Consider the following 20,823-nt stretch of genomic DNA (forward strand, 5'->3'; position numbering starts at 1 on the left):
TTATCAAAATTTGAAATAGAAAGTGTTTCAAATAATTCATCCCGTTGTTTATCAATAATTTTATCCTCTAATCCTTGCTTCTTGATTGTATTATATAATTCTTTATACATTAAAAAGTTTTTTAAATAATCTTCTGCTTCTTCTTGTGATAAATAAATAATTGGAATTTTGATTAAATGCTTTAAAGATTCAAATGTATCATCTGAAGGTGAACCTGAACGGTTGATATAAATTAACACATGTGAATGGGGGGAAGTGTTAGCAATAATGATAATTTGTTTTAATATCGTTAATGTTTTACCTTTATTTTGTTTACCAATTGCTGCAGTGATTGAATTTAAGTAACATTCAGAATATGGAATTTTCATTAATTTTTCCTTAGATAAAGCATTTCTATTATCACTCAATGCTTCATTAATCATATCATCTATGTAGGTATTATATACATCTGTTAATTCTTCAGAATTGAAATCCATTTAATCAAAAATAAATTTATAATTTTAAACATTTCTATTCATCAATATTTCATCATATGAACTTCTATACTGTGGTGGTGTACCTGTTGAATGATATTTCAAACCTTCATCCGGTGTCCATGTCCAATACGTAGTCCTAGTAAACCAACCTGAGGAGGATTTGTCACTTTTGAACAGTAAGTGTCATTTTCACCCTGAATGATTGGATAAGCTTTCACTTGTACTGTAACTTGTGAGTTGAAAGTTTCTAATCCATCAAAGAATATACCCGCTCCATCACGTTGAACTGGGATTAGTGCATAAGAATGAAGTTTGGTCTTTCCATGTTCTAGCTAATGGTGTGCCATTATCATCATTCAGTGGTCTAGTTAATGAGTCCTCGTATTCTTCTGTGCATTCATTCACTCCATCTAAATCAGAAGCTTGAAGCATACGTGTAAAGAATATGTCACCACTGTGGTCATCGCTTGATCGGGAAGTTTCTGGAATCTATAGTGACCTGAAGACCTCGAAGCATTGGATTTTCTAAAACTGTTCTTGCATTGCATTCTTCGGAAATGCATATAACATCTGTAACATTATGAAGAGCGTATGAGAAATCTGAGCTGATACCTTCAGGAGTGATGCAACCTCCATTTAGTGAACGAACGTCAATATGTTGAGCTGGAATCATGAATGGATCTTCCTTACTGAATAAACGTGGTATTGCTTTAACTGATTCTTCAATTAAACCGTATCCTGGTGTAATGCATTTATCCTCTAAAACTTCCATCTTTGTGCATGAAATAATAACGTCATCAACTGTTGCGTCAGCAGATGTAGCGGCTAAGCTTGTAATTAATTTGGTAGGAAGTCCGATTTGTTGGAATTTGCGATCATTTTAAACATGATTCATAATCTTTTCATAATTTTCATCATTATCTTTTCATAAACGTAATTTTGTAAATCAGCAACTCTTAACGGGTCAACCTGACAAAATACTAAAGTATCCCTGAAAACATAATATTTAAGAATGATATCACCAAATGATTTAGGATAATCATCGAACGCCTGAAATGCTAACAAATCATTTACCGGAATAATCATATCAAAAGTGACATCAACTTCTTCATTTGCTTTCTTGAAAACTTCTGAAGGGTCAATATATTTACCACATACTGAGTTATCATATTTTTTGAACATTATTATATAACGAATGAACAAACTTTTTAACTTTCCTTTCTGATTTCGGTTTATATGTTGCAAATGCAAAAGATTCACGGGCGCAATCCATCTGAAGATAACCGGCATCACCTCTTTCGGTTTCTACTTCTAATTGATTAAAGTTTTGATTTGATGATTTGTAACCAACGAATAAACGCATGCATTTAAAAGCGGCATCACATGTGAAAGCTTTATTTGAAACTAGAGTTGCTTTAACTTTGCGTTTAATATATGTGTCACCTAATTGGTTCACATCATGAGCCGGATTTGTAATTCTTAAATGAGTTTGTTTATCATCAAAATATGGAGCATCAGAGTCATAGCATGAACTTTCAAGTTCTCTATAATATCTTCTACCATCATTCTTTGCGAATATTTCATTTATCTTTTCGAATGAATGAAATACATTTCCATTAATCGGTTTAGTGTTTGGCACCAAATAGTTAGTCGTCATTTATTAATAAATAAAAAATCAAAATTAAAAGATGAAAATGAATTTTTTAATTTTAATGAAATAATCAACTATGGCTGCGGGTATATTTAAGAAACTGTGGGATAGAGTAAAAAGAGGAGCGAGTAAAGTTTGGGAAACATTGAAGAAGGGAGCAAATTGGATATTTAAGAATAAAGAAGCAATTAGTGACATTGCTGAATCAATAACACCAAAAGCCGCCCCAATAAGAGAAATATTAAATAAAGGAGAAAAAGTTTATCAAAGACTTCAACCGATACTAAGATAAAAATAATATTTATTTATTTTTCCACTATCTACCTCCTATTTTATTAAGTATTCCTTCAGCAATTCCACCAACTGCGTTACCTGCTTGTGCTCCCATCGCTGGATTACCTGCTTTAGTACCTAATACTCCACCTATGATAGTTCCTGCCGTTTTCGCTACTGGTGCCAAAAAGTTAGCAACAGGTTTAATAACCTTTTTATAAACCCAACCTGCAGCTTTCTTAATTCCTTCCCATAATTTTTTAAAGAATCCTGCCGCCATTTCTGATTTAATATTAATTAAAAAATGTATTTCATCACTTATATTCTAATTTTTATTTAATGGTAAATGAAACCGATTTTAAAAATAAATGAAACAGAGGAGGAAGAAATAAGTAAAGATGCTCAACAAAAAATAAACGTTGTTAAACCAATTACTGAAATAAAATTTTTTTCATCTGTTGAAGAATTTAATGACTATTATGCTAATAATAAAAAATTATTTGAAGAATTGACAACGTGTAAATTGAATAAAATGTTTAAAGTTGATGGATTCAAAATTTCAAAAATAAAAGGGGTGGTTAGTTTGAAATCTATTCCTCAATCAAGAATCACCGCATTAATGAAAATTGATGATTTAACAAAAAGAATAGAAGAGATTGAAGAAAGAGTAAATCAGATAATTGATTTCATAAATCATGACTCGTTGAGCCCGGGTCCTTAAAACCCATCACTGAGTTCAAGGTTATATTCATCAAATATTTCATTATTAAATGCAACTTCTGCTAGTTTATTTATTTTTTCAATACGATCATTTGAAAGTCTATCGTTTAATTTTTTCTGAAGTTTTTCATTTTCTAGTTCTGAAACTTTATTTGGATGATATTTAAACCCGTTAAATTCTTTTTCCTCAGTTTTGATCATTAATTTACAAAGAACTTTTGTGGTTGGAATTCGTTTAAACCATTTATCATTAATATTTGTTATAAATTCAATATTCGGAATTAATTCCCAAATTTTTGCATTTTCAATTAATTTATTATCAAATGCAAAAGCAATAGGTTTAATATTAAACTTACCTTTATAATATAAACTTTCTACATAATCATCGAAATAAACATCTACTTGTTTAACATTTTCAAGAATTGGTGAAAGAGCATCCATTAATTGATTGACGGTTACGAATCTTGATCCACTCATTTTCTTACGAATTAAAAAATAAAAAAATAAATTTAACTTAGTTTTAATTTTACGTAAGAAGTCAATTTTTTAAATCTTGATTTATTCAAAAACGTAAGAATAAAAACCGTAAGAATCATACATTTTTTACTTCATATGTTAAAAAAAATGATACAAAATCGTTCAATATTGTATGAATTCTTACGTTTACAAAAAAAGTCACACAACCCTTCAACATATACTACTGATTATGGTAAAAGTTCCGAATTCTTCAAATCTAGTATGTACGAGAGAATAAAAGAAATTAGAAATAATTATTTTCATGAATAAAAGATTCACTACCATAATGAAATAAAAATTTTTTTAAAAATAAACTTTAAAAATTTATGTCTTACATTTTTCAATAATTTATTTTTTATTTTGTATGAAATTTTCACAAACCCTTTACATAATGAAACTTTTTTTGTTACATCTATATATAGACGATGCATTAAAATATAGGGTGTCCAAAGGTGCGTTTAGCACAGCGCTCTATATGAGACTATTAAAGGAGATATATGCTGATTATAAATATATAATAAAAAATATGAATATATGTATATGATGAGTATGTTGTATTTTGGCGCCATGCCGGGATATAAAATGAATTTTGAGACAAGAGGCGGTTTCGCGGGAAATTTTGGCGGGATTTTTTTCATTTTTTTAATGAATCATAAAGAAAACATCCTCGCTCTTGCAAAAAAATGCAAAGACTGTAAAAAAATCTACGAGACATTGGTAAAATGCTTCGGTATAGATGCTCCTAGCTATTCCACTGTAACGTATCATGTTAGGATGTATCACTTCATGAACAAAAAGGCGCTCATCATAAAAATTGACAAAAAATCGCCGGATCAAAGAAAAATCAAAGCAATTCTTCAAGCGCTAGATGAAGACCCAAGAGCATCACTCAGAAGGATAGAGGAGATGACAAAGATACCACGTACAACAGTCAGTTATTATCTGCACAATTATTTGAACTACAAACTAGCGTATACACGTTGGGTTCCGCACAACCTTAATTCAGTTCAAAAAAAATCTAGAGTCCAATCTTCGAAAGAGCTCCTCTCTATATTGGGTGCATATCAATCCAAGAAGTTTCGCTTTTTAGTAACAGGGGACGAGTCTTGGTTTCAATATGCAACAGAAGCCAAAATCATGTGGATCCCGAAGGATGAAAATCCGCAAACATTCCCGAAGAAAAAAATTGACACACCAATGATGATGTTGTCGGTTTTTTGGGGCGTGAATGGCATCATCGCAATTGATATTCTTCAAAAACCTAATACGATGAATGCTCAGTATCTAATTGACAATGTTCTTACTCAAATTATCAATTCGGATGAGTTTGAGAAATCCAAACAACAAAAACAAAAGTTTGCAATTCATTTTGATAATTCAAGAGTTCACAAAAGTCATAAGGTAATGAATTACTTGTTGGAAAACAATGTCAAAGTTGTTCCAAACCCAATTTATTCACCTGATATTGCACCCTCTGACTTTTATTTATTCGGCACGCTAAAAAAGAGAGCTGAAGGACGCGAATTCGCGAGTCCAGATGATCTTGAAAATTTTGTAAGAGAGCAATTTGAGCAATTTTCTCATGATGATTTAAAGCGTGTCTTTCAAGCCTGGATCGATCGCTGCGAACGCGTGATTGAATCCAATGGTGATTATATTTAAATAAACTTTATATATATGTAACTTGTTTATTTCTATTCGCAGTATTCAGGTTTGTGCTAAACACACCTTTGGACACCCTATATATTTATTTATAAATCATTAAAAAAATTAACATTAATTTTAAAATAATTTATTTTATCTTTTATAAAAGAAGCTATATATAGATGATGTCAGATATTCCGCGATTAATTAAACATTGTTTAAATCCTGAATGGGTTAAACTTCAATTTAAAAATGAAGATTGTGAATTATTAAAAAAATATGAAAGCCAAAATAAGCTAATGATTATTTGAATTTATGAAATCAATTATTTGATTCATTCTTTCTTCAATCTCTTCTATTCTTTTTGTTAAATCATCAATTTTCATTAATGCGGTGATTCTTGATTGAGGAATAGATTTCAAACTAACCACCCCTTTTATTTTTGAAATTTTGAATCCATCAACTTTAAACATTTTATTCAATTTACACGTTGTCAATTCTTCAAATAATTTTTTATTATTAGCATAATAGTCATTAAATTCTTCAACAGATGAAAAAATTTTTATTTCAGTAATTGGTTTAACAACGTTTATTTTTTGTTGAGCATCTTTACTTATTTCTTCCTCCTCTGTTTCATTTATTTTTAAAATCGGTTTCATTTACCATTAAATAAAAATTAGAATATAAGTGATGAAATACATTTTTTAATTAATATTAAATCAGAAATGGCGGCAGGATTCTTTAAAAAATTATGGGAAGGAATTAAGAAAGCTGCAGGTTGGGTTTATAAAAAGGTTATTAAACCCTGAACTAAATCCAGAACTTAACGTTCCCAGAAGTTCAAACACTTGCTGTTTAATGTATGTTGACCATATAACATTACAAGACCTCATAAAATATCAAGGTGTCAAATGTGAAGTGTTGCAAGGATACTATTACGATGGAAACAGAGATATTAGAATAAGAGATGAAGTAAAGAAGTTGTTTGAGTTAAGGTTAAAGTATAAGAAAGAAGGAAATCCTTTGCAAGAAAATATAAAGCTCATTCTGAACAGTATTTATGGCAAAACTATTCTATCTCCTATTGAGTCAAAAATAACCATAGTAAATGACAAAGATGCTATAAGATATGCAATCAGAAACTACAACCATATAGTGAAGTTCGAAGGTTTGGATGGTTCAGATAAAACTATTTTCAAGCTAACGAAAAGCATTTGCAGACACTTTAACTTCTGTCCACTTGGTGTTAACATTCTGTCTATGTCGAAGAGAATAATGTGTGAAGTATTCTGTACTGCTGAGGACTTAGGAATGGACATCTTTTATAGCGATACCGACAGTATGCATCTCTACAATGAAGATATCCCTCGTTTAGCTGAAGAGTTTGAGAAACGTTATGGAAGAGTTCTCATTGGTAAAAACCTTGGTCAATTTCATAGCGACTTTGCAGAAATCACAAAAGATAAACAAAGTTTAGCATACAAGTCAATATTTTGTGGAAAGAAGACTTACATAGACTTACTCACGAATGATTTAAATGAAGTTGCATTTCACTGCAGAATGAAAGGCGTGAAGCAAGATGTTATTGCTTTAACCGCTAATGAAATGTTTCCTGACTCTGTTCAGTGTTTCTATGATGAAGATAAAGGTTTAATGGTTCCGCAAGGAAAATTTGACAAAGACTCTGAGTTCAGTGTTATGAAGTTATATAAAGCACTTTATGACGGTCAAGAGATTGCATTCGACTTATGTAAGTCTGCTACACCTGCATTTGAAGAGAAGTTTAACTTTTCTATTCAGACTAAGACTTCATTCATAAGAAAGCTTAAGTTCTGAGGTCATGAATGAGAAAAATAATAAGGTCATTTATTTTGTCAGCAATGAGGTCATTCGTGATAAAAATAAGCCGCTAGCGGCAAGGCGAAGCCCATGTGGTCATTTACAATACTGCGATGGTAGAGTTTAAGAGTTGTGCTTCAATGTAGAGACAGTCCTTATGGTCTGGAGGTAAGAACACTGGGCAGTTATGGTCATGAGTGGAGAACATGTCTATCCAAAACTCACGATTGAAGCCAGTTAATTTATAGTATTTAGGGTTAGGAAGTGGTGAAGTTCTTGTATGACCAATAAACTCATTTTCAACTCCCTTACTTAAGTTTGAATATAATATAGCTTGCTTTCTATCCCAAATGCCAGGTGTTACAATCTTTGAAAATTCATTTTTCCTCGGAAGCATTGCATCATAATTGAAAACATTCTTGAAATCATCACTTGGTTCAGAGATTTGAAATCTTATACGTAATGGATTTTCTTTCTCTTTAGCTACTTCATTGAATGGTGAATATATAACAAACTGACAGTCATGAGTTCCATCTTCATTTTCATTAAATTCATAATGAAAGTCTATAAGTTGTGGCTGACTACCTTCTTCTTTCAGTTGTGCAAGAAACTCACGTAAAGGCTGTAAAGTTTGTACTTCAATGTTGAACTTTTTCTCGAACATCTCATTAAATGAAATCATACATTGTTGCAATGTTGTATCGTCTTTAAAGTATTTGTATATGTGAATGTTTTGGGCGCTTAAAGACTGTTCGTCATTTTCTATCTCGACTTGAAGTATAAAGTCAACCTTTCTGAAAGCATGTGTTATATACATAGATGTTATGCCAATGTACTTCTCTTCATTTATGTTCACAATCCAGTCTGTTGGAAACTTAAACGTTACTCTGTTCCCCTTTATTTTGACGTCAGGGTTTTCACTACTGAACGCAACAGATAAAGGTATTTGTCTATACATTTAATTCGGATAAAAATAACCCATTTACTCTTTCTTTGCTTCAGCTTCTTTAGCTTTTGCTTCAGCTTCTTCTCTAGCTTTCTTCGCCAGTAGTCTTGGGTTCTTTTGTCTTCCAGCAGCTAATGCAGCAAGTTGTTTTTCACTAAGTTTTCTCTTTGGTCTCTCTGGCTTTTGTTCTTGTTTTTGTTCCTTCAGTTCGGATAAAATTTGCTCACGAATTTCTTTCTTCAATGCTTCAACATCTATGACCCCTTGGGTCTTGTCCGTAGGGCTTGTCTGAGTCATTTGACTGCAGATAAAAAAACAAAATTAAAACTTTAACCGATGTAAAATGAGCTTGTCAAAATCAGAGCGAGAGTCTATTATATTAAATGACGCAAGAGGAATACAACATCCTTTCTATTACGTAAGTCAGAGTAAAGATGGTAAAATATACGTAAGAAAAAGAAAGGTTCCATTAGCGAATGCAGAAAGCGACAACATTAAGGTGCATGGCACCGAGGGCGAAGCCCATATAAAACCTTCTGTTCAAACTGAGCCACCAAAAGAACAAGAAGAAAAGAAGCCAGATGTACTTTCAATAACGAACCAAGAGCTTATTGCAAAGTTCGTGAATTTCATTGAAAAACAAACCGAGTCAAAGAACCCTGACCCACCAGTGAAAGAAGTTGAGACAAAAGAGAATGTACAGTTCATTGAAAATGTCAAGAAACAACTTCCACCACGAATACCAAGAAGAAGAGTGAGAATAATGAAGTAAATAGATATTTTTATCCGAAGGAAAGACATGCAGAACGAACAGCTAAACGAATTTACTCCAGCAGAGCATATTCATCAGATTCGCTCATATTTCGATATCATAGACAATGCAGTTCAAATTGGTGACACTAATAGAAAATATTCTGACGCAAAGATTCCATCACAACCTGGAACTGCTAAAGATAACACATGGGTAACATTCAATCTCTCACCTCCTGGTGAAAATATGTTGGACCTTTACAATACATTCATTACGTATAAAATGGAAGGTCAATTTATTGCAGATAAAGAAATTGGTTCAGGTTCCAATAAAACAAACCCACCAGGATTTTGGATTGGTTTCGATGACGCTTTCTATGCAGTTGCTGGATATCAAATCCTTGCAAATGGTCGTATCGTATATTCTCAAGACAACGCAAGAGAAGAAGCATATATAACTTCAAACTCACAAACTACCGAACAAATAAAGAAAGTAGATGTTTTCTCAAAGACTCGACATGAAGATGTATGGAGTCATTCGGGAACATGCAGAACAGGACAAATTGTTAGTGGTCCAATTACAGCAGGAAAATCATTTGATTTTAAGCTTCGTTTAAGAATTCCTGTTAGAAGATTCCTTCCATTAGAAGCTATTCGATTTATTCCAGCTTTTGCAGGAAACATTCAGCTTAAAGTAAAGTTCAGTAGCGACGCCTTACAATGCACATCTATATCTGTAAATGATATCGTTGCTTTCAATCCAACTCTTAAAGTTGCATTTGCTTCAGATTCAAATCCACCAACAAATAAATTTGTTCCATGGAATGAACCATTCACTATGATAACGAAGTCAGTAGAAGCTAGTGGAACAGTTACTATTACAACTGTAACCCAGCAACTATTTCGAACAAAGATGGATTTTAATGAATGTTTTATTCATCCAAAGTCATTCTCTTTAGACCCTAACATTTATACAGAACTTGTAGAACATTATACAAACGAGGCTTTATGTTTTCCTGTTAAAGTTATGGATTGGATTCCTATGGACGGTTCATTCTCAAAGAATACAGATAGTTCAAGTGCAACATTTACAGCAGCTTATACGCCTATTAATGTTAAAAGTATTTGGGCACTATTTAGAAAGAAAGACAACTATTATGTTAATTTTGAGAACCCTAAGTTTAAATATCTTCAGCTTTCCATGGGAGCTTATGGAAATATGCCTGCAGAACCTGAAAAACCATATGGACCTGTATTTTATGAAATGGTTGCGAGCGCTTGCAATACAAACAATGATATGATTGGATTTAATGAAGATGTTATGAGGTCATTGGTGGATGATGGTAGTGTGGAACATAAATGGGATAGCTATGACAACACACATTTCTTATGTGGTTTTCCAACAGAAGTGGACTTTTGCTTCCAGCAAGGTCAAACATCTACTGCTCCAATAACATACAAATTGTCTGTTAAAGGACCTATTGAACTAGCAAGTGAAAATGTACCAAAACCACTTATTGGATTTATGAGGGATTGTTGCTTTGCCATTCCGGTGCGTGCTAATGGCATCCCCATAATAAGATTAGATGACTATAACTTAGCTGCGGACGACAGTGAGGAATAAAGGATGAACGTTTATTTTAAAGCTTATAAATGAGTTCTTCATCAAGCTCTCGTGAACCTTCACCATCTATGAAACAAACTTTACCAAACGATTATGGAGCACCTATTGAATATTTCTTACGAGCTGCACAATGGCAAAGAGCAGTCTCACCAAGGTTAGGTGTTCACCAGCTCCTGTCAAAAATAGCATTTGGTCAAGTCCTTATATAAGATATGGTCTCCCACTAGGTTTGCTAGCTACAGCAGGAGCAGTTATGATGTTGAAAAGAAATAAAGCAAATGTTGTAAATAATACTGAAGTAGCTGAAGTTAAACAAACTCCAACACCTTCGCCAAAACCAACGTCAAAACCAACGCCTTCACAAGCAAAACCTTCAATGACTCCTGAACCTATGGAAGTACAAACTCCTGTTCAAAAGTCAACTCCTAAACCGACTCCAACATTTAAACCAGAACCTACTCCTCAAATAAATCGTAAAACTCCTGCGTTTCCTTACTGAAAAATAACGTTATTTTTATTTAATATTAAAATTTTTATTTGATTGAAATGACAATAAAGTCACTGAAGCAATGAAACAAAAGTTTTTGGTAGAATACATTAAATCAGGAACTATTCCAGAAGGTTTTTACATTCATACTATGAAGGATGGTAGAGTTCAGTTTAGAAAGATAAAGCAACCATTAGATAGAGAAGGAATTTTGAGAAAGATTAAACTTCATGAGGACAACATTGCTGAACTTAAGAAGAAGTTAGAAGAGTTGGAGAAAGGAAGAGAGTTATAAAGCAATGAATTCAACAGGGTGAAAAAAACAGGTGAAAAAAGAGGTGAGATTTCACCACTTCACCTAAATTTATTTTTGTGCTATGTTTTCATACGCGTGAAGGTAGTAATATCATTTATTTTTAAGTTTATTTTTTTTAAATTATTTTTTATTTTATTTTTATATAAATGACAGAACAAAAATAAAGCATATCTACTCAACAGGAATGAGACCCTTACTGACTATGTATTCGTTTAATGCTTGATGAAAACAATGGTACATATTATCGTATGGGTATACACAATGTCTGTTTCCATCGTCGTCGTATATGTAGAGCTCAAATCCAGTCCAACCTTCTTTTGTACAATATGTAGCTTTATTTAAGTATGCATTTATGTAGATAAGGCAATTTTCTTCATCGCTCCAGAAATAATTTTTGTTCTTTGTTGAAATAGTTTTCGTTCCTCTGCGACCATAAGGAATGTATGCAATGAATTTTGCGTCATATGGGATTGTAATATATTCGGGGTTTCTTTCATCGTCAATGGGTCTGTCTTTGTTAAAATGCATGTTTCTCAGTTTTACTTGAGTTTTGAATAGTTCACGGAAACGTTCTGGGAAAGAGTCATAGTAAATGTAGTCGGACATGTCTTTACAATGAAATAAAAAATTTATAAAAAAAAAAAATAAGGTTATTTTATTTAGTGAGGACGGTAGTGAATTCGTTAGTGAGTTCGTTAGTGAAGTCGTTTATGTGTCAGATGGTTTTGTAAATATTAAAGGTTAAGTTGGTGTTATGGTTGTGTTGTAAAATATACGTTACCGGTTTCGTAAAGTGTCAAAACCGCTAAGTGGTGTACGGAGGCGCGCAGTGCCTCAGTACACGACTTAGGGATACTAACTATTTTAATATCAAAATTCAATAAGGAAAACGAAAAAAACAGAATTTTCGAAAAAGTGACACCAACTATTAAAGTTATTTTATTACTAGATTTATTTACAAATTATAAGATAATATCATTAACCGAATATATTTTTAATATAAATAAAAAACTTTTTTATACAAAAAATTACAATCAATCGATAAATATTATAAAACATTTATTCCAAAAAGATTAAGTAATAGGTGGGATCCTGCATATAATATAATTTTATGTCATAAAGCTTACAAATTTTAGATGGACCACAGTGAGAATGTGAGTGGTTAATTTAAATGGTCTGATAAAGACATCGAAGCTTACTCAACACAGCATGAAGCAGTTTCTAATACACAATCTTACTAGTGGTGTTTCGGTCGCCAGCGCTCTCATAGGGGTGCTGATTTCAAAAACCACTACTTCAAATTATTCAACAATATTCAATGCAGCATGAAGCAGTTTCCAATTCAACAATACTCAACACAGCATGAAGCAGTTTCTAATAAATATATACATATATAAATATATACATATATAAATATATACATATATAAATATATACATATATAAATATATACATATATAAATATATACATATATAAATATATACATATATAAATATATACATATATAAATATATACATATATAAATATATACATAAATTATATATACTATATATACATATATAAATATATACATATATAAATATATACATATATAAATATATACATATATAAATATATACATATATAAATATATACATATATAAATATATATATATATATATACATATATAAATATATACATATATAAATATATACATATATAATATATACATATATAAATATATACATATATAAATATATACATATATAAATATATACATATATAAATATATACATATATAAATATATACATATATAAATATATACATATATAATATATACATATATAAATATATACATATATAAATATATACATATATAAATATATACATATATAAATATATACATATATAAATATATACATATATAAATATATACATATATAAATATATACATATATAAATATATACATATATAAATATATACATATATAAATATATACATATATAAATATATACATATATAAATATATACATATATAAATATATACATATATAAATATATACATATATAAATATATACATATATAAATATATACATATATAAATATATACATATATAAATATATACATATATAAATATATACATATATAAAAGTACAGTATACATTGTGCGTCGCCTGTAGCCTACAGCTACAGTCACCGACACAATGAAAAAAGTGACAGAAAACTGACACCATACGGGCGCGCATATGTACGCATATATGTGTAAAAATAAACGTTCATATGTAAACTAACCTTTATTCACTAGCAGGGGCTGATAAATCATAATCGTCGAGAAGTACGATAGGTGGTCCCACCTGTTTAATCTGTATGGAGAGGCAAACGTGACGTAAGAAGCATAACACTGGTTTCTCAGTATATTTAATAGACTCTGCTGTTGGCTTAACTGTAAGCTTATATGTAATAGGTGAATTAGATAACTGACCCTGTTGGAATGTATAATCAGTTTCGCAAGGGAATCCACATAGGTAATGACCTAAGTCATTTGACTCGATTCCAAATTGAGGGACTGATGTGGTTGTGATAGACCTCATGACATCATAGTTGAAGCCAACAGTATCGTTATTATTGTTAGTGGCATTTGCCTGCATCTCATAGAAGATTGGATCATTAGATGCTTGAGCCTCAGCGGGTATGTTACCATATGCTCCACAGTTCAATTGAATTTGTTCAAACAATGGATTTTCATAGGTAGTGTTATAATTAGGTGTTTTCTTAAATAGTGTATAAATGGTGTTCACATATAATGGAGTAAATGCTGCCGTGAATGTACAAGGAGTTCCTTCACCTTTAGCCATTGAACCATCCATAGTAATGCAGTCAATTCTTTTGATTGGGAAGTTTAGAGTCTTTGCCGAATATCTTGTCACCAAATCACTATAGATGTTAGGGTCCAAAGAGAATGAGTTACAGTATGTAATCATTTCAAAGAAGTTTGCATTCTTCTTAGTGAACTTAATAAACTTGGTACCAAATGATATCGTACTCTTATCGGCATTCCAAGTTACAGTATCAATAACTTTGATACCTTCATAGATAGGAGTGAAGTGATTAGTGATTGGAATATAGCTTGTAACATTGGCTTGCATGTTCGGTAATGGTAGAATATCCTGATAACTTAATGGTGTCCAAACCATACCAGCAATACTGAACTTAACCTTAAGTTGTAAGTTACCAGCAAACGCTGGAAGGAATCTAATGTTATTAAGTATTAGGAATCTTCTTAGGTCAATCTTGATTGGTATGTGGAACTTTAATGTAGTTGCACCACTAATTGGTTTATTGAACTCAATAATCTGTCCAGAACGAACTGTATCACATCTATTGAAAACATCTTTATGTCTAGCCTTACTAAATACATCAACTTTCTTAATAGCTTCTGTTGTAGATGCAGTAGAAGTAATGTAACCTTCTTCTCTAGCATTATCTTGTGTATAAACACTTTTACCATTAGCGATTAATTGATATGATTCAACAGCATAGAATGAATCAATGTATCCCAACCAAATTGCTGGAAGATGTGCACATGATTTGCCACCAGCATATTTAGTATCAATTGCTTTAATTGCTGTAACATTTGATCCTGTAGGAGCTGTCTCAACAGCTCTTTCTTTATATACTTCACCATCATATTTAGGAACTTTTTCATCAGCTGGTTCAGTTTCTGTTGTAATTATGCACTCACCATCGACATAACCACTAATGAACGTATTATATAAGTCAATCATGTTCTCACCAGGTGGTGATATGTTAAATGTAATATAACCGTTATCAATAGTATTTGTCGGCATAGCTGGCACTTTTGTTGGGACATATCTATGGTTAGTATCTCCAATAGGAACTGCCCCATCAACTTGATCGAAATAATATCTTACTTGTCTGATGGAATCAGCAATACTGTATGTATTGAGGTTATCGTTCAACATCTTTCTCAGCTATAAAAAATTTACAATCTTCTTATTCTTGGGATTATTCGTCTTATTTGTGGCTGAGGTTTAGGAGGTTCTGGTTCAGGCTCTGGTTCATCATCGAAGTGTATTCTTTTCTCTTCCATTGATTGAACATATTCTTGATTCTCTTTAGTTTCCTTCTCACGTTCAATTGGGTCCATGTTTGGTTCATTAACTACACTGTTACGTTCTAATATCTTTGTCATCATCTCTAACAACATTTTATTAGTATATGCTTGTTCTTCTTCTTTCTTCTCATCAACTTTAGGAGCTTCTTGAACAACAGGAGCTGGGGCAGGAGCTGGTGAATTCAATGGTGCCTTTCTCTTTCTAACTTGAACTGAACCATTCTTCATATGACAAACATAATATAATGGATGTTGTATTCCTTTAGCTTCATTCAATATGATTGATTGCTTTTCACTTGGTGAAAGTTTTGACGTCATTTCTATCCTAATAAAATTTTTTACTCCTAACAAAATGACTGAGAATACTTTCGACAGAGAAGCACTCAAGAATGAACTTCGTGAAGAAATACTTAATGAACTCAAACCAAAAGAACAAACACAAGAAGAGAAACCAGCTAAACCAAAGCGTAAACTCACAGAGAAACAATTAGCTGCATTAGCAGCTGGACGCGCAAAGAATCCACGAATGATTGCAAAGAAATTGAGAGAAGAGGAAGAAGCTAAGAAAAATAATAAGTAAGTGTTTAGAACTTTAACTTACGTTCAAAAGATGACTTCGTTGAAATAGTGAAGTCCTTATTTTTGTTGAAGCATGGTTTCGAACCAATGCACAAGTCAAAGGTTATCTCATCACCTTCATAAAGAGATTTGTACAATTCCACGATGCTATATTTTTCCCCAACTTTCTCAGGGAAGAACAAACCTTTCTTCTCGTCATAATGTACTTGTATCGCATCTGGGAACATTTGGTTTGCAGTAAGTGCAATTACGTCCTGTGTGATTCCCTTCATTCGACAGTGGAAAGCAATTTCCTTGAGGTCATTGGTTAATTCGTCGAGGTAAGTCTTCTTTCCAACGAATATAGATCTTTGTGCCTTAGACATATGTCCTGCAGTAATCTCTGCAAAGTCTGAATGAAATTGACCCAGTGCTTTTCCAATGAGTTCTCTGTTATACCTTCTCTTGTATTCTTCTGCTAACTTATCTAAGTCCTTCTCATACAAGTGTAAACTATCTGTATCCTGATAGAACAACTTCAAGCCCAAATCTTCTGCTGTGAAGAATACTTCATTCATGATTCGTTTGGACATAGAAAGGATTGAAACACCTAATGGACAATAGTTAAAGTGACGAACGATAGGTTTAAATGACTTTACACATGAAAGTTCGGAATCGGGGATGAACTCTATTGTCTGTATGTCATTATAGTTCTTAATGATATAGTCAGTGAGCTTATTGTCCTTGATGAAACGAATCTTTTTGTCAATGGGCTTTAATATCGTCTTACCATAGATACTGTTCAAAAGAAGTTTGATGATCTCTTGTATCGGATTACCTTCCTTCTTATACTTAGCACGTAATTCGAAGAGCTTCTTAACTTCATTCCTTATTGTCATGTCCCTTTTTCCATCATAATAGTATCCATCAATGACTTTGCATGAGATCTCTTGGAACTTGATCAGATCTTGAAGCGTAATGTGGTCTACGAACATCTTGCAGCATGTATTGGAACTTCTGGCAACATGTAAGTCAGGGTTGATGTCAGGATTGACGACAATCAATGGGAATGCTGAGTTCTTACCGATCGACAAGATCTCGATCTGACAGTAAAATCCTGAGATGAACTTTTCCTTTGTTGGTTCAGCTTGGTCATCATCAAAGAGATGCTCCAACAAGTATTCACTGCTCTTCATCTCTTCTGTCATAACTTTTGGAATTCCTTCTAAACAGTAAAGTCTAGCAATTGCTGATGGATACAATGATACAGCATCGAAGTCAGTGATGAGTTCTCCTTCATTGTATTGCTTCTTGTTCTCAGCTAGCATGCATCTTCCTCCTTGAATACACTTGGAAATATATTCACGAGGTTTTCCTGCAAGATCAAAGAGATTACCGTTCTTCCAATATACTCTCTTCTCAAAGAGTTTGTTTGAGATAGAACTTATTGAAACATAATCATAAGCATCTATTTCAAACTCAGTCATGAGGTCATTGCGGAACTTAAGAAAGCCATCTCGTAAAATGCGTACATCTTGACCGCAATAGAATGACGAATAAACTTCCATGTCAAAGTGTTCATCATCAATCTTGCAATCTTCAATCTTCTCAATGTTCTCATTAAAAGCTTCAATATCTTTGACATGATTCATGGCATCATCGATGTTACCAACTTTAGTTGTATTAACTAACTCTTCCGTGTAGTAATTATATGGGAAAACTTCTTTTTCACCACTAGTGAGGTGAAACATTTCAGGGAATCTTTCCAACTTAGTTGAGATGATTGCATAAGAGTCTTTGAAGCAGAGAAGTTTTCCTTTGTACTTTCCTTGTATCTGCATCGTTTGTGAACCTTTGATGATTGGAGTTCCTGTAATCTCTTCTAACTGAGACATGAGAAAAGTGACATCGTACGATAAGTTGTGGAAATAAACTAAACTCTTATCTGGTAAAGCTTCGAGGAATTTTGACGCACAGTCACTTCCCCAAATTGATGTATAACCATCATCGTCATCTTCCATGAAACAAATGTTGTATGCTTTGTGAATGTTTCCATCAGTTGATGCTTCGAAGTCAGCAAAGAAAACATGTTCTCTTGGGAACTTCATGTCTTTCTTCGTCTCTGAACTCCAATCTTTCTTCATCCTTGCGCAATAACGCTCATTGTATGTGAGGTCAATCATTTCTTCAAGGTTCTCATTATACATCGTTGTGAAGTATGTGCAAAGTTCTCCTGTTCTAATTGGTTCGAAATAATTGTTAGCAAACAAGAGTTCAATGACTTTTGCAAGTGGTGTAACTAACTTTGAGTTAATTGCATACCTTGTTTCATATCTTCTGTTAACTAACATCTTCTTCTCTAAAGTCCAATCCTTGCACAACTTACAAACATCTTCATAGTTCTTGATGAACATTGAACTTATTGGAAGCTTTTCGTTCAACATGTAGTGGTCATACATTAATAAAAGTTCTACTGTCATCTTTGGTTCTTCATCTGGTTCATAAGTATATGAATGATTTGAATACTTCTCGTTGTATTTGATGACATGGAACCTTATTCCTGTTTCTTTGGCAATAACCTTAATCTTTGACATTGGAAAATCTTTGACACGAATGATTTCCCTCATATGATTAATTGTTGCTTCGTCAACACCAGCTTGAATACAAGCGTAGATGAAACATGAATCTTTCATCATCTTCTTTGCTGTCTCTGCATTAAGTTCGTTGAAGATCTGATACCTCTCTAAGTTAATAGGTAATTTGCATGTCCATGTCCAAAGCTGACCATTACGTGACCTGTTTCTCTTCTTTGAATGGTTTTGTTTGATGATCTTGAGTGCGATCTTTTCTTGACCTGCTGCTCTCATCGTATCTAACATAACTTGTTCTTCAGCTGTGAGTTTATATGGTGTGTACGTTCCTTTTCTCAAAGCAGAAGCATCAACATCTGAATAAGCTGTATAGTCAAAGATCTCGATCTTCCTTAACGAAGGAATACTACAAAGGAAGAAGTCATAGTTTGATTCAAGGACTTTAGATGCTAATTCTTGTACTTCTGCTATTGGAGCTTCATTAAGTAACTGATGAACTAATGATCCCATTGTATTGATGTTCAAATGACGCAAAATGTTTCTCTTCTCATCAAAGTCGTAATAGAATGTCCACTTCTGTTTGAAAAGGTCTATCTGTCCAATGAACTTTGCCATAACTCTTGGAAACATCTTGTTGAAGTAATCTTTTCCTCTTGGACTGTATTGGTCAATGTTAAACATAATGAATCTTTCTCCTGCTTTAGTTATTGGGTCTAACCATTTCTCATCAGGAAGTTTTTGACCATTAATGTTCTTAACAACGTAAAAGGCATTCTGTATTTCTTTGTATGCTAATTCGCTCTCATCAATCTTTGGTGGAGGGTCTGAGTATATTGGTTGCATCTCCATTAACGCTCTATTATGAGATCTCTGATCGTGATCTAAAGCAACTGGGGAATTTGAAGCTGGAACATTCATGATACCATTGTAGTCATCATAGAAGCTCTTAGCATTCTTGAAAATATCTGCTACACTTCCTGTACCTCCTTGATTCTTAATTGCCAGAGCTAATTTATTGGTAATGTCTTTAGCTTTCTTAGGCATTTTGATCCCAAACATATCAAGCATACCTTTCTTATCTTCTGGTGAAAGGTTATTAACTAATCCTTTTATAGCATTGAGCATGTTGGTCTTTTATAACCGATAAAAAAATATACGTTATTTTTTTTTAATCGTCATCGTAATCATAATCGTACGAAGATTCTGTATCATCATCACTGACATCATTGGTTTCTCTAACTTCTGGCTTATCTGGTTTAATCTCTATCACCATAAACATTGGTGACAATAATCGAACAGGCTGATCTTGGAAGTCAACTAAGGTAAACGTAACATTAGTTAGTTCCCATGGAAATGCATCTATCCATGGTGAGGATTCCTTACATATAAGTGGTTTACCAGATATCCAGAACTCATTGATGTTATAACATGTAGATCTGTACATGATCTTTCTTCGATCATCAACTTGGTCAATATTATTGAACCCAGAGATGACAGACATTGATGAACGAAGGTATAACTGATACCCGAAGTTGAGCATAGGTGGTTTTGGCATTTGTAGATAATAATTATGTACAATAGGTAGTTCTATTCCATATGCACCTAAAATAAGATTTGCTCTATGTGAAGCATCTTTTAAATAGACTTTATGTCCTTTGTCCTGTGACGTAAATATAAGTTGATTCGTAGCACTCAGTGAAACTGTTACATTATGTTGACCTTTTTTCTTGTTATAATAATCAAACTGTTTTGTTACAATCTCTTGTAGTTTTGATACAATAGTATCCATATCAAATGAAAGAGCTGACTTAAATGTACACACCTTTTCTTCTCCATCTTCGTCTAACTGTAAGACAAAATAATCTGTTTCGTCACAAACAATAAAGTTCGCCATAGTACTGACACTTTTTACTCTCATCTTTATCTTACTTGGATGCCCCATGTTAGGATCTGCTTGAAACTGTATTGTCCCGTAGTTATTAGGATCAGTCGATTGTAGATAATACATCATTTTTATATGTAGTAAAAGAATGAGTGTTGTTCCATATGCATATGAATGTTATAAGTCTAGCGTACTTCAATATAAAGAATATACTCTCAGAATTACTGATAATGCTTTAGTCATACATAAAGAAGGTGCTGATGAAGACATTACCATCGGTCCTGGTATATTACCTATCGAGCAACCAGATGGTACAATTGTTGAAACAGACTTAAATCAATACCTTCAAGCGTTACAGAATCGTGTGACAAAAGTAGAGAATAATTACTTAGATGCTCCATTCTTCACAACTGATAGAGATTATATGTT

At 32.6% G+C, this 20,823-nt stretch overlaps 14 protein-coding genes and 1 pseudogene across 15 annotated transcripts, besides 7 other annotated features; 7 read left to right on the forward strand and 8 right to left on the reverse strand.

Annotated features, from left to right (window-relative positions):
* Positions 1-362: part of a mobile genetic element that runs on past the window's edge.
* A 574-nt stretch (positions 363-936) lies between these two features.
* Positions 937-1,248, reverse strand: TVAGG3_0240700 (uncharacterized protein; the record flags this gene model as incomplete). Its single annotated transcript, XM_051227665.1, has 1 exon — positions 937-1,248. One exon carries the CDS (start codon positions 1,246-1,248, stop codon positions 937-939), a length of 312 nt encoding a protein of 103 aa, XP_051112651.1.
* Positions 1,249-2,203: 955 nt separating this feature from the next.
* On the forward strand, positions 2,204-2,419 carry TVAGG3_0240710 (uncharacterized protein; the record flags this gene model as incomplete). Its single annotated transcript, XM_051227666.1, has 1 exon — positions 2,204-2,419. One exon carries the CDS (start codon positions 2,204-2,206, stop codon positions 2,417-2,419), a length of 216 nt encoding a protein of 71 aa, XP_051112652.1.
* Positions 2,420-2,443: 24 nt separating this feature from the next.
* TVAGG3_0240720 (N-acetylmuramoyl-l-alanine amidase family) lies at positions 2,444-2,680 on the reverse strand (the record flags this gene model as incomplete). The annotated part of the gene is made up of 1 exon (XM_051227667.1): positions 2,444-2,680. The coding sequence occupies one exon, from the start codon at positions 2,678-2,680 to the stop codon at positions 2,444-2,446; it is 237 nt and encodes a 78-aa protein (XP_051112653.1).
* Positions 2,681-4,074: 1,394 nt separating this feature from the next.
* Positions 4,075-4,102: a terminal%2Cinverted (terminal inverted repeat of Mariner transposon ID:TVAGG3_0240730).
* Positions 4,075-5,378: a mobile genetic element.
* On the forward strand, positions 4,171-5,298 carry TVAGG3_0240740 (Mariner transposase; the record flags this gene model as incomplete). Its single annotated transcript, XM_051227668.1, has 1 exon — positions 4,171-5,298. One exon carries the CDS (start codon positions 4,171-4,173, stop codon positions 5,296-5,298), a length of 1,128 nt encoding a protein of 375 aa, XP_051112654.1.
* Positions 5,351-5,378: a terminal%2Cinverted (terminal inverted repeat of Mariner transposon ID:TVAGG3_0240730).
* Positions 5,379-6,081: 703 nt separating this feature from the next.
* Positions 6,082-12,103: a mobile genetic element.
* Positions 6,139-7,116, forward strand: TVAGG3_0240770 (organellar and viral DNA polymerase type B; the record flags this gene model as incomplete). The annotated part of the gene is made up of 1 exon (XM_001295292.1): positions 6,139-7,116. One exon carries the CDS (start codon positions 6,139-6,141, stop codon positions 7,114-7,116), a length of 978 nt encoding a protein of 325 aa, XP_001295293.1.
* On the reverse strand, positions 7,220-7,783 carry TVAGG3_0240780 (uncharacterized protein; the record flags this gene model as incomplete). The annotated part of the gene is made up of 1 exon (XM_051227669.1): positions 7,220-7,783. One exon carries the CDS (start codon positions 7,781-7,783, stop codon positions 7,220-7,222), a length of 564 nt encoding a protein of 187 aa, XP_051112655.1.
* TVAGG3_0240790 (uncharacterized protein) lies at positions 8,102-8,362 on the reverse strand (the record flags this gene model as incomplete). Its single annotated transcript, XM_051227670.1, has 1 exon — positions 8,102-8,362. The coding sequence occupies one exon, from the start codon at positions 8,360-8,362 to the stop codon at positions 8,102-8,104; it is 261 nt and encodes an 86-aa protein (XP_051112656.1).
* TVAGG3_0240800 (uncharacterized protein) lies at positions 8,409-8,837 on the forward strand (the record flags this gene model as incomplete). Its single annotated transcript, XM_051227671.1, has 1 exon — positions 8,409-8,837. The coding sequence occupies one exon, from the start codon at positions 8,409-8,411 to the stop codon at positions 8,835-8,837; it is 429 nt and encodes a 142-aa protein (XP_051112657.1).
* TVAGG3_0240810 (uncharacterized protein) lies at positions 9,099-10,158 on the forward strand (the record flags this gene model as incomplete). The annotated part of the gene is made up of 1 exon (XM_051227672.1): positions 9,099-10,158. A coding segment is annotated over one exon (1,060 nt), but the record flags the coding sequence as incomplete, so codon positions are not given.
* Positions 10,742-10,935, forward strand: TVAGG3_0240820 (annotated as a pseudogene). The gene has a single exon. A coding segment is annotated over exon 1 (194 nt).
* Positions 11,204-11,413: a terminal%2Cinverted (terminal inverted repeat of Maverick transposon ID:TVAGG3_0240760).
* Positions 11,414-11,848, reverse strand: TVAGG3_0240830 (uncharacterized protein; the record flags this gene model as incomplete). Its single annotated transcript, XM_001295786.1, has 1 exon — positions 11,414-11,848. One exon carries the CDS (start codon positions 11,846-11,848, stop codon positions 11,414-11,416), a length of 435 nt encoding a protein of 144 aa, XP_001295787.1.
* A 1,422-nt stretch (positions 12,104-13,525) lies between the features above and the next one.
* Positions 13,526-20,823: part of a mobile genetic element that runs on past the window's edge.
* TVAGG3_0240850 (uncharacterized protein) lies at positions 15,232-15,681 on the reverse strand (the record flags this gene model as incomplete). The annotated part of the gene is made up of 1 exon (XM_001299801.2): positions 15,232-15,681. The coding sequence occupies one exon, from the start codon at positions 15,679-15,681 to the stop codon at positions 15,232-15,234; it is 450 nt and encodes a 149-aa protein (XP_001299802.2).
* Positions 15,716-15,943, forward strand: TVAGG3_0240860 (uncharacterized protein; the record flags this gene model as incomplete). Its single annotated transcript, XM_001299802.1, has 1 exon — positions 15,716-15,943. One exon carries the CDS (start codon positions 15,716-15,718, stop codon positions 15,941-15,943), a length of 228 nt encoding a protein of 75 aa, XP_001299803.1.
* Positions 16,138-17,489, reverse strand: TVAGG3_0240870 (organellar and viral DNA polymerase type B; the record flags this gene model as incomplete). The annotated part of the gene is made up of 1 exon (XM_051227673.1): positions 16,138-17,489. A coding segment is annotated over one exon (1,352 nt), but the record flags the coding sequence as incomplete, so codon positions are not given.
* Positions 17,506-19,637, reverse strand: TVAGG3_0240880 (organellar and viral DNA polymerase type B; the record flags this gene model as incomplete). Its single annotated transcript, XM_001320014.2, has 1 exon — positions 17,506-19,637. A coding segment is annotated over one exon (2,132 nt), but the record flags the coding sequence as incomplete, so codon positions are not given.

This window comes from Trichomonas vaginalis, chromosome IV, assembly GCF_026262505.1.
Source record: "Trichomonas vaginalis G3 chromosome IV, whole genome shotgun sequence".
NCBI classification, from domain to species: Eukaryota; Parabasalia; order Trichomonadida; family Trichomonadidae; genus Trichomonas; species Trichomonas vaginalis.